The sequence below is a fragment of the Nycticebus coucang genome, chromosome 4, assembly GCF_027406575.1.
Source record: "Nycticebus coucang isolate mNycCou1 chromosome 4, mNycCou1.pri, whole genome shotgun sequence".
Classification (NCBI taxonomy): Eukaryota; Metazoa; Chordata; class Mammalia; order Primates; family Lorisidae; genus Nycticebus; species Nycticebus coucang.
Genome location: NC_069783.1, coordinates 67,978,902 through 67,991,648, shown reverse-complemented (window position 1 = coordinate 67,991,648; position 12,747 = coordinate 67,978,902). Strand labels below are relative to the sequence as shown.

The 12,747-nt window shown below is 37.4% G+C and overlaps 1 protein-coding gene across 1 annotated transcript in view; it reads left to right on the top strand.

The window, feature by feature from the left end:
• The window catches only part of GFPT1 (glutamine--fructose-6-phosphate transaminase 1), a 73,041-nt gene extending 63,607 nt beyond the window's left edge, over positions 1–9,434 (top strand). The window contains exons 15-19 of the mRNA XM_053588891.1: positions 4,224–4,338; positions 4,644–4,771; positions 5,945–6,112; positions 7,189–7,350; positions 8,450–9,434. Coding sequence (XP_053444866.1) covers positions 4,224–4,338; positions 4,644–4,771; positions 5,945–6,112; positions 7,189–7,350; positions 8,450–8,494 — 618 coding nt within the window. The 3' untranslated portion in view covers positions 8,495–9,434. The remainder of the gene's footprint in view (positions 1–4,223; positions 4,339–4,643; positions 4,772–5,944; positions 6,113–7,188; positions 7,351–8,449) is intronic.
• The last annotated feature ends 3,313 nt before the right edge of the window (positions 9,435–12,747 follow it).

Genomic DNA, 12,747 nt, shown 5'->3' with positions numbered 1-12,747 from the left:
TCCTTTATTCAGAGAAGAGTAATGGAAATTCAGCATGTAAATCAGACCTACACACATGCTCCCCAGGAAAAAAATTTCTTTTTTTTTTTTTTTTTAGAGACAGAGTCTCACTTTGTCGCCCTCAGTAGAGTGCTGTGGCAGCACAGCTCACAGCAACCTCCAGCTCTTGGGCTTAGGGGATTCTCTTGCCTCAGCTTCCCAAGTAGCTGGGACTACAGGCCCCTGCCACAATGTTCAGCTATTTTTTTTGTTTTGCAATTTGGCTGGGGCCGGCTTCAAACCTGCCACCCTCGGTATATGGGGCCGGCGCTCTACTCACTGAGCCACAGGCGCTGCCCAGAAAAACTTTTCTTAAAATTATACAATCACACTGTAACTGACCACAGCAAAATAATCCTAGGGCTTTAATAATAAAAATGTATAGAAAAGCTTCGGATGGTTGAAACACATAAAGTGTTTTTCTGCGTAACTATTGGGCTAAGACGCTATCAGAACTACTATTTCCAGTAATAAATACAGACAGTGAATAATAAGGGTAAAAATTTAGAGTTTGGTCAAAATGATAATTAGAGGTAAATTTACAGTAGTAAATGTTTTATCTTTAAGGAGAAAATGAGCCGAAATTTAACTCAAAGTTAGAAGAAGAAAACCCAGTAAAACAGTAGGAAGATAATAATAGAGGAAAATGAATGAATGAAGTACAAAACAGAAAGCTTTAGGATCTTTTCCGTGGGCCTCAGCTACTTTTTCCAAAACCTGCCTAGGATTTTATCTGTATTACATTCATTTCCTTGGAATCTTTCTTAACATTATTTCACTGTGACTACCAATGGGTTAGTGTTGGCTTTGTATGAAATCTCTTTGCTAGCCCTTTTCTAGAAATTCTATCTGATTTAATAAGAAAAACAAGTAAAATAGTAGTAAAGGATAAAACAAAATTATCCTACTTGCATTATGATTGACTACCTGTAGAGCTTAATAATATCAACTGAAAGATTTCTTAAGATGAATAAGAACTCAATAAATGCTTTAAATAAAATAGTATATGGAAAATCTCTTTAAATAGAAAATATCTACTTGGGAAAGATACAAAGGTTTGTGTTGGAGGAGAAATCTATTCTGAATAGCTACAGAAAGTATGTAAACATAACCTTAACCAAGAAATGTGTAAGATGCTACATAAGTAATAGATGAAAGTTATGTAAATTTATAAACTTTTAAATTCCTAGCACAAATTGATGAAAATATCATACTTTTGGTTGGGAAGATTGTTTTATAAAAAAACAATAGACTCGGTGCCTGTGGCTCAAGTGGCTATGGCACCAGCCATATACACCTGAGCTGGTGGGTTGGAAACCAGCCCGGGCCCACCAAACAACAATGATGGCTGCAAAAATAGCCAGTTATTGTGGCGGGCACCTGTGGTCCCAGCTCCTTGGGAAGTGGAGGCAGGAGATTTGCTTGAGCCCAGGAGTTGGAGGTTGCTGTGAGCTGTGATGCCACAGCACTCTACCCAGGGTGACAGCTTGAGGTTCTGTCTCAAAAAAAAAAAAATGACAGATCTGTGGGACCGAATTAGTAGTCTTGCAACTTGCGCTAAAATTAATTTCAGATTGACTAAAAAGGAAAATGGAAAAAATGTATAACAATGAAAATAGAACTAAGAAAAAATTAATGATAATTCATATTAGGATGTGGAAGGATTGACTAAGCTTAAAATTACTACCTAAAAATGAAAAAACAAAACTCTTATATCAGTTAACACCAATGCGAAAGGTAAACCCAACTGGAGAAAAAGCATTTGGAATATAGGCCAGGCGCGGTGGCTCACGCCTGTAATCCTAGCACTCTGGGAGGCCAAAAGAGGGTGGATTGATTGCTTGAGCTCTGGAGTTCGAGACCAGCCTGAGCAAGAGTTAGACCCCATCTCTAAAAAAATAGCCAAGTGTTGAGGAGGGCGCCTATAGTCCCAGCTACCTGGGAGGCTGAGGCAAGAGAATCGCTGTGTCTCAAAAGTATTTGAAATATAACAATAAAGGCAGTCTTAAGAGTTCTTAAGGCTTTTTAAAAAGCCCCAAAAAGCCAAGATTGAAAAACAGGTGAAGAGGGTGGCGCCTGTGGCTCAGTCGGTAAGGCGCCGGCCCCATATGCTGAGGGTGGTGGGTTCAAACCCAGCCCCGGCCAAACTGCAACCAAAAAATAGCCGGGCGTGTGGCGTGTGCCTGTAGTCCCGGCTGCTTGGGAGGCTGAGGCAAGAGAATCGCTTAAGCCCAAGAGTTAGAGGTTGCTGTGAGCCGTGTGACACCACGGCACTCTACCCGAGGGCGGTACAGTGAGACTCTGTCTCTACAAAAAAAAAAAAGAAAAACAGGTGAAGAACAACGAAGTTAATTCTAGAAAGAGGAAAACATGACAAAGCCAACAAACATAAAAAAAAATCTTAGATTTTTGGATTCAAGATATGTGTGGTAAAGTAGTTGTGAGTCCATTATTCAGTCAAAATTCTAAGTTTGTTAAAAAGGATAATTCTCAGTATTTCATGGACTGTCACAAAGCAGGCACATCTCACCTTCACATACAGTTAATGAGAGTGAAAATAGTCTTGACACAGTACGACTGCAAATCTTAAAATCTTCACAGTTCTATGCCTAAGAAAATAAATGTCGGGCGGCGCCTGTGGTTCAAGGAGTAGGGCACCGGTCCCATATGCCAGAGGTGGCGGGTTCAAACCCAGCCCTGGCCAAAAACCACAAAAAAAAAAAAAAAAAAAAGAAAGAAAATAAATGTCTTTCAGATCAAACCTTTCTCAGTAAAATTTAATATGTACATTAGGCATTGTGTTGAATGCTTTACCTTTGTCTCATTCAATTCTCATGATAATTATGTATCCTATGCCTTTAACAGATGGGGAATCTGAGGCCTAAAGAAATGAAAACTACTCAAGGTTTTATATGGTTCTAAAAACAGGGAGAGTTTTTTTTGTCTTGGGAAAGTGCTTGTGTTGTACTGTTAATGGGAAGTAAAAGCAAGTTGTAAAATTATACTTGCTAACAATTTCCTTAACAACTTGAAAATGTAAAAACTAGCACCAGTATTCACAAATGTTATGAATAGTATAGATGTAATATAATTAGTCCTGTTAATTGAATTAAAGATTTCTTATGTACAATTGAACTTTAATTTTTAGCCAAACTTTAAAAAAAGTGAGAGTGAGGGACAGGCAATAGGCAAAGGTGAAATATTAAAGGGCAATTTAAAAACATCCAGGAATTCCACTGCAAGTGCCCCAGAAGAGTTATTTAACCCTCTGTCTTTAAACTTCCTTCAGAAACTAACTTGGTTAGGTATGTGCAGGTTTACTCTCTTAGCTTAACCTTCTTTTGGCGTGTTTCTCTTCTTGGGGGTGTTAGAGATTTCATCAGCATCCAGTGCATGGTAAGGTGTTTTTTAACTGAGAATAACAGTTAAGTCGTTTGTTAAAGATTCAGAAAAGGAGAAGCGATTTCCTAGGTACTGCTTCAGTTCATTGTTATGAATGGTTTTGTTTTTCTTTTTTGAGACAGTCTCACTTTGTTGTCCTCAGTAGATTGTCATAGCTCACAACAACCTCAAATTCTTGGGCTCAAGCGCTTCTTTTGTCTCAGCCTCCCAAGTAGCTAGGACTGGAGGTGCCCACCACAGTGCCCAGCTATTTTTAAAGATGGGGTCTCTGGCTCAGGCTGGTCTCGAACCTGTGAGCTAAGGTAATACACCTGCCTTGGCCTCCCAGAGTGCTGAAATTACAGGCGCGAGCCACTGTGCCCAGCCACTGATATTGTTTTTATTTTTTTTAATTTTTGTTTAATTTTAATTTTAATTTTTTTGAGACAGAGTCCCATTCTGTTGCCCAGGGTAGAGTGCCCGTGGTGTCAGCCTAGCTCATAATAACCTCAAACTCCTGGATTCAAGTGATTTCTCCTGCCTCAGCCACCTGAGTAGCTGGGACTATAGGTGCCCATCATGATGACTGCCTAATTTTTCTATTTTTAGGAGAGATAGGGTCTTGCTCTTGCTCAGGCTGGTCTCAAACCCCTGAGCTCAAGCATTCTTTCCACCTTGGCCTCCCAGAGTGCTAGGATTACAGGCATGAGCCACTGCACCTGCCCAATTTTACAAAATTAAAATTTCTAAGTGTTTAAGATATAACTGCAGTTGATTCTCCTGCTTTTTTTGTGGCATTTCAGGCTTATACCAGTCAGTTTGTGTCCCTTGTGATGTTTGCCCTGATGATGTGTGATGACCGGATTTCCATGCAAGAGAGACGCAAAGAGATCATGCTTGGATTGAAGCGGCTGCCTGGTACAAAGATATTCCATAATACAACTTACATTGTCTAAGAGAGTGGGTAATGGGTGAAATTCTCTTCTTATCATTGAAGGAGTGGCTTATAGCTATTTAGTCAATAAAATCTTTCTATTTTGCCCCCACGTATTAAAAAAATCCTACACTGATTCCACAGAAGAATAGAAACACTAGTCTTTTGTTAGTTGCAACCAATATATTATAATAATGGTTCAATTTGTTGTCCTTTTTCCATAGCTTTTGCTAATATTACCTTTTTTTTTTTTTTTTTTGCTTCTCCCCCTAATATTTCTTTTTAACAGATTTGATTAAGGAAGTACTGAGCATGGATGATGAAATTCAGAAACTGGCAACAGAACTTTATCATCAGAAGTCAGTCCTGATAATGGGACGAGGCTATCATTATGCTACTTGTCTTGAAGGGGCACTGGTGAGTTTTCTCACTTACAATTAATTTCATTCTGATGACTTGGACCTGGCTCATAGTCATACTTTTATTTATTTATTTTTAGGCAGAGTCTCACTATGTTGCCTGGGTAGACTTCAATGTCATCATAGCTCACTTTAACCTCAAATTCCTGGGTTCAAGTGGTCCTCTTCCTGTAGCCTCTGTATAGCTGAGACCATAGGCATGTATCACCATGCATGGTTAGTTTTTCTATTTTTAGTAGAGATAGAGCCTCACTCTTGCTGAGGCCGGTCCCAAACTCTTGACTTCAAGTGATCCACCTGCCTTGGCCCCGCAGAGTTCTAGGCTTATAGGCATGTGCCACTATGCTTGGCCACATAGTCAAACTTTTATTTATTTATTTTGAGACAGTCTCACTTTTTCACTCTCCATCGAGTGCTGTGGCATCACAGCTCACAGCTACCTCCAACTCTGGGCTCAAGCAATTCTCTTGCCTCAGCCTCCCAAGTAGCTGGGACTACAGGCACCTGTCACAACACCAGGCTATTTTTTAGAGATGAGGTCTTGCTCTGGCTCAGGCTGGTCTTGAACTGTGAGCTCAGGCAGTCCACCCACAAAAGAGCTTCTGATTTATGCATTGTAGTTTGTTTACCTTGAGAAAATGTAATAGAGAGCTTCATTCAAAAGTGAAAAACCAAGAATAGATTTTTCTCATGATAACTTGGGTTTAGTCAGTAACTCAGATTGATGTTATCCGTATATGAGTAAAATAAAGATTAAAATCTTCAGGTAAGAAATTTATTTGAGGTCAAACATGAAGCAAATGGGAAAGCTATTACAAAGAAATATGAATATGTTCATGATAATCTAAAATCTTCAAAAAGTCCTCGTGGAGCCTAAAGACTTCCAATTACTTTTTTTTTTTTTTTTTTTTTTTTGTGGTTTTTGGCTGGGGCTGGGTTTGAACCCGCCACCTCTGGCATATGGGATCAGCGCCCTACTCCTTGAGCCACAGGCGCCGCCCCCCAATTACTTTTTGATACCATAAATGCAGCTGTTAACTTGCTAGCTGTGCTTACAGATCAGTGGTCCTTTAATACTTTTGGATAAATAGTGGCTTAATTTGTAGAATGATTACTTAAGGATGCATTTTTGAAAAACAGACTGCAGACTAATCTGGTTCTTTTCTGTTAGAAAATCAAAGAAATTACTTACATGCACTCTGAAGGCATCCTTGCTGGTGAATTGAAACATGGCCCTCTGGCTTTGGTGGATAAGTTGATGCCTGTTATCATGATCATCATGAGAGATCACACTTACGCCAAGTGTCAGAATGCTCTTCAGCAGGTGGTTGCCCGGCAGGTAAGCGAGGGGAGGCAAGACCTTGAGGATCTAAGAATGGATTTACTAAAGCTTATTTTGAATTTTGTGATATTAAAGTGACAGACCAATGCCAGATAGGTGACTTACAAAACATGTTTCTTTTTTTGGAGACAGAATCTCATTTTGTCACCCTTGGTAGAGTGCTGTGGTGTCATAGCTCACAACAACATCAAATTCTTGAGCTCAAATGATCTTCTTGCGTCAGCCTCCAGAGTAGCTGGGACTATACGTGCCCCCCATAACACCTGGCTATTTTTAGAGATGGTCTCGATCTTGCTCAGGCTGGTCTTGAACTCCTGAGCTCAAGTGATCCACCCACCTTAGCCTCCCAGAGTGCTAGAATTAACAGGTGTGAGCCACTGCACTTGGCCTGTGTTTACTCTTACAAACTCATTTGCTTAGGAATATATCCTTTGTGGTTTACATGTGAAGAATCAAATACTCAAGAGTTTTGATAGCACCCAGCTCCTATATCTCAGGATGGGCAAAAAGCAAGACCAAAACTGAGGTGTTGGTCTTCAAATCCTGCCTTCTTTCAATGAACATATGCTGCTACCTTTTAACTTAATATTCTATTTAATATTCTTAAATATATATTTCATAATAAACCTAATATTTAAATTCTACATTAATATTATATGTACAAGTGCTTTCCAATTAAGTCAGAAGTAAAAAAAGAAAAAACTGCAAGTACTGTGTTTTATTGAGTTTTATATGTAAAATTCCAAAAGGTATTACTCCAGTGAGCTTTGTAGTGATAATGAACTTGAGCTTTGAAGGTAGGCAAACTGGATTCAAGTACTAACTAAGCCTGGTTTTTCTTACTGGTGTGAGTTTAAACAAATGATTGAATGCTACAAATCTTCCATTTTTTCTACTGTAAATGACATTAGTCAGACTTACATAAAATTATGAGTTTCAGTAAGTGTCACTGAGGCCACATGTGCATTAAAACTTGCACATTCACACACTATCTAGCCCTGCCTTTCTTTACCAGTGATTTTTGTGTGTATGTGTGTGGGTGAATACACATATGTGTGTGCTTTCTTTCCCAGGGGCGCCCTGTGGTGATTTGTGATAAGGAGGATACTGAGACCATTAAGAACACGAAAAGAACCATCAAGGTGCCCCACTCAGTGGACTGCTTGCAGGGCATTCTCAGTGTGATCCCCTTACAGTTGCTGGCTTTCCACCTTGCTGTGCTGAGAGGCTATGATGTAAGTGGTCTGCCACTGCAGAAATCTTGGGATAATGTCTTACCTGAGTACATTCTGGTAATTTTTTTTCTTAAATTTTTTAATATTAGCATTTGAGAAATCCTTCAGGTATACATCTGTTAGCTGTTATATTTTCATGGCTCAATTCGTAGGTTACAACAGCATCTTCTCACCCATAGAACTTGAAAAGGAACCTTGGAAGTCACTTCCAGGATTTTGACTCTCCTTGGAGAACCTCCATGTGTGTTGTAATGTAACCTTGTGTTCTTAATGGAGTAGCTAGTGGCATTTTGGGCAGGACAATTCTTTTTTTTTTTGCAGTTCTTTTTTTGGCCAGGGCTGGGTTTGAACCCACCAGCTCCGGCATATGGGACCAGCGCCCTACCCCTTTGAGCCACAGGTGCCACCCGGCAGGACAATTCTTTAGTTTTGGAACTGTCCCACACATTGCAGGATTTTTAGCATTCCTGGTCCTCTGATTGTCATGGCTACCAAAACATTCTGTACTTATATTTTTAATGTCCCCTGTGAGTACTGCTACCTCTACAGAGAACCCACAGAAGCTCTGAAACTCTTGTCTGTGTGAATTGGTGCCTTTAGAATTCTTTTTCCTGACCGATTTCATTTTTCTTCAAGATAACATTATGTGATTATATTTTTCTGATTCTTTGTAGTCTATTATAAAAATGGTTAATAAACATACTGTTTTCTGTTTTTATTTTTATTTATTTATTTATTTTAAGACAGGTTCACTATGTCACCCTCAGTAGAGTGCTGTGGCATCACAGCTCACAGCAACCTCAAATTCTTGGGCTTAAGCGGTTCTCTTGCTTCAGCTTCCAAGTAGCTAGGACTATAGGCACCCACCACAATGCCCGGCTATTTTTTATTGCAGTTGTCACTGTTGTTTAGCTGGCCCCGGGCTGGTTTCAAACCGGCCAGCCTTGGTGTATGTGTCTGGCGCTGTAACCACTATGCTACGGGCATCGAGCCCTGTTTTCTATTTTTAAACAAAGATAATTTCCTTGTAGCAAAATTTCCTCTCTCTAATCTGTATACTCTCTTAAATCTTGCTCATTTTTTTTTTTTTTTTTTGTAGGTTGATTTCCCTCGGAATCTTGCCAAATCTGTAACTGTGGAGTAAAGAACATCTGAAAGGCTGGATGATTAAGCAACACAAGACATCTTTTGTGTTTAAAATCTTGATTTAAAATATTGCCTCTTGAAGCCTTTTGGAAGTAAATCCTTATTTATATATCAGTTACACTTATTCCACTTAATTTGTGATTTTCGTGAAATTACCTCTTAGATTTTTCCAATAATTTATGGAGGAGTTTGAATAATGGATTCTGTAGTGGAATCTTTATCAGAAAGATTTTCGCTGTTATTTTCTTTCAAGAGTTTGGTTGTTGAGTTTCTGGACCCTCCACTTCAATCTGAGAGGATAGTCTTTTAAAAAGAAAGAACATTTGTTTTACTGTGCATCTATTAATGCAGACCAATGAGAGAGTACTACATTTAATGGAATACCTTAAGCCAGTGACAATGTATGCTGATACTTGGACATTAAGTGAAGGTTTTGCTAAGTTATATAGAAAGAGAAAGTAACTGTGATTTATTTTGAAGCTCGTTTCTGTTTTGTTTTTAAATCAAACTGTAAAACTTTAAAAACTGAAAAAATGTTTTGGTAGGATTTTTGTCTGTAAGTTTGGTTAGCCTTAGTTTCTTGAATTTGTTGCCTGTTATCTGTAGATGAAGGTAATTTAGGAAGTAAAATATAGTCGTGCATTGCTGTTCTCCAGCCCTTGAGAGAACATACTATTTGCACACTTTCATAGCACAAACTTTAAATTGAGCTGCTTTGGACAACTGACAATATGATTTTAAATTTAAAGATGGATGTGTGCATTGGAGTATCCTACCCCTTGTGTTTTCATTTCCTAAAAGTGTTTTTTATTTTCTTATATTTCTAGTCCTTTATTTTTTCAATGACTACTGAATGACATAATCTTATCTTGTTCTTTGAAACCACAACACAAAGCTGCTGTCAAATGTTTCAAATTAAATCAATATTGGTATGTTCAGTATTCTCTTAACTTTTTCCCAAGGGAGAATTTCCTATAGTTAATTTTTACTTTTTTTCACTGACTTATTGAATAAAACTGGTTAGTTAGTGCCAGTTTGTAAGTTCCTTGCAATTGTTTGGAAGATTTGCAAGTCTTTGACTAAATGTGTATGGAAGGCTAAGCTCAGAAAAAGCTGTGCATGTTTTACAGAGAGGCATCACATTCAGTGTTGCTTCCTAGGTATTTTTCCTTTGTATTTTCCATGCTCTACCCTTGAAAGATATTTAGGAATGAAGGAGATACAAATAAAGTGATACTGAGGTGTATTTAGCTGGTAAGTGTCAGAAATGGAAGTTGACAATTTTTATTAAAATATTTAAAGTAGAATATTGGTTTGACACTCCCAAAATTATGAGTACCAATTTCTTCACAGAACTATTTTGGCAAAGTCCTTCTCTTTCAAAAGTTTTCACTTTAAAATTGTGAAGGTGAGATACTTGGTGTGTTTAAGTAAGTTTAGTCTTTTCCTTTTTTGTGTGTCTGAACTTCTTGGTGAGATTAAAATTTCATAATAGCTATTACTGCTGCAAGAAAAGCGTAGAATTCTTGTGTATTAGGGTTAGAGAAAGAGTTGGTATATTTAGAGGTAATTTGGAAGGGCTCTCATAGATGGAGACTAGAAACTTCATTTTTTTAAAAAAATAGGGCCACTATTTACACTACATGTATAGCTATTATAGCTGTATTTGTCTACCTTAATTGTCACTAAGATTAGTTTGGATAAGTTAGCTAGTTTAAGTATTGTATAGTATCACTTCTTACATTTGGTATATTAACATTTTGCAAACATGGTTTGTGTGGGTTTGTAACATTTTTATAGTCTAAAGTTTGTTTCATCATTTTTAGTTAAAATATCTGGAATCAGGATTAATTTGCATAGTCTCTCTTTAAAGAATACACACATACTCTGACTCCAGGCTAGGGTAAGTTCTACACTGAATATCAAAAGGCAAAATTAAGAACCAAGAAGTGATATTTTCCAAACAACATAGTTTCTTCACCTTTCTCTTTTTGTTCTCCGTCCCATTCGATGTAATGATTTTTAAATGCTTTTGAAAATTGATGGAGTGGAGGTGGGTTGCTAAATGCTGTGAGCAAGTGGATTTGTTTACTTAAATAATGGTCCAAATTTGGGGGCATATTGTGTTCATAAGAAGTGGAATGTAGTTTGTAAATTAAGCTATAAACAACCTGTAAGTGTGTAAGAACAGTCGTTAATACACAAAAATGAAAACCATTGGCATTACTGCTACCCCCAGGCCACTGGCACATGGTGCTATGCAGATGGGGCTGGAGGTTAAGGGAACTAATAAAGGTTCTCTCTCTCTTAGTTTCCCCCACAGATTGTTTCTGGGGTGGTACTGTCTTCTCTTTTTCAATACAGGTCTCTTGTCCTGAGGTAGTTCTAAAGATAGGAGAAAAGGAGCCTTTTTTGGTTTATTAGCGGTATTTCTCTGATATTTAATTCTAATACTCTTCAAAGAAGTAAAACTAGCTAAAATGTTTGCTTTAACCAGACATATTTTAAGTTCTTTAGGATCAGTTTTTTCCTCTTCTCTTTTTAAAAAATTAGGACGTATTATAGCAATAAAAGAGAAAGACTAACACTATTATTGTATGCTACAACTTAAATGATTTTTCTAGAAAAGCACAGTGTCATTGAAAAATATTTACTGAAAAAGAATTCATACATTGAATTTGTGAAGGCCAAAGAAATGGAAGGAGTAATAAAGATATTTTAGTTTTATGTTATTAGTATGTTTAGTAAAATTGGTGTACCAAAATACCAGGCAGAGTGTTTTACCCATGGAAAGATTTCAGCTTCCTTTTGGAGTTTCAAGTTTAGACATTTTGACACTTACATAAGGTTTTACCGCACTATATTGAAAGATTGTTCCTATTCAGTATCTTCCTACCTTGACAAATTTAAACATATCTGTGACCGGGACAACCAATAAGACTGTAGCTTCAAACCATTATTATCCAGAGTTAAAATAATAATCATAAAGACTGTAAAGTTATGCCCTAATAACTTGTAAGTATTTAGTAGCTTGATATCAAAATGTTACTCTATTATAAACAATAGCTAACAAGAATATTTTAGGAAATTCTCAAATTACCTTTCTTACTCTATACTGGCTTTCAGAATGAATATAACAGGATCATTTGATCCTGTTAGCTTTTTGAATGATTTGTGATTGAATGTATTTTGCTCAAATAAAACTTTTGGTACTTGTTCAATTACACTTCTTGTGAGGTGGAAATTTTAGAATCATTCTTGCTTTGCTTTGGTTTAGTGTTCTTGAGTGTTTACTGAGCCAGTTGGTCATCTTGTCTTCGTGTCTTATTAAGTCTAGTGACTCGAAGCTTGAACTGTGAATAAACTTGCTGAGAATTTAATTTTGAAACAATTTATTAATATTTGAAGCATATGCATGTTCATAGTTGTGTTAAAAATTGTACTAAGAATGTAGCTGGTGTCCACTTTAGTTGTTAGTAAACATTTCCGATGTCATAAGTTTATTTATTATTGCTCTTAAAAATAAGAAATAATTGCCTAAAGCCATTCCAACTTCCCAGTTGTTTTGGAAAGGATCATTAGGTAAAACAAAGACTCTGCTCTTTCTGATGTCACACTTCATAGGTACATTTTTTGCCTTAACCTGTTGTTTGTAAGCTGTTATTTCCAGATTATGGAGTTATTTGTCTAAGTGAATTGATAGTTAAAAAAGAAGGGTATTTAAGGTGAGTGGCAAGACAATCTGAAGTTTCGGTAGTATCTGGCAGTCTGTTAATAACAGAACAGAGATTCCCTTTATAGAATACTTTTTTGTGTGTGTGTGTGATTTTTTTTTTTTTTTTTTGGCCGGGGCTGGGTTTGAACCCGCCACCTCCGGCATATGGGACCGGCGCCCTACTCCTTGAGCTATAGGCGCCACCCTATAGAATACTTTTTATAAACATCAAGCTAGCATCTCTATCCCTAGTCCTTACAGAACTTGCTGTGTTTCTCCTGAGAAAGTTAGCCAGAGAAGTTTGAATGAATAGATCTCCTGTTTTGCCTTCCCATAGAATTGAACCCAGTTTCCGATTTCTCTCCTCCTTTTATATAAAGGACTTGAGCATCCATGAATCCACTCCACCTTCTCAGCAAAGCCTAAGACTGCTCTACCAGTGTGCATCATTTTTTCCACAGGCTACATTTTACTTCTAGTGAACAGTTTTCTTTAAGTTCTCCTCATTTGGCTATAAGTATTTACTGAGTACTTAC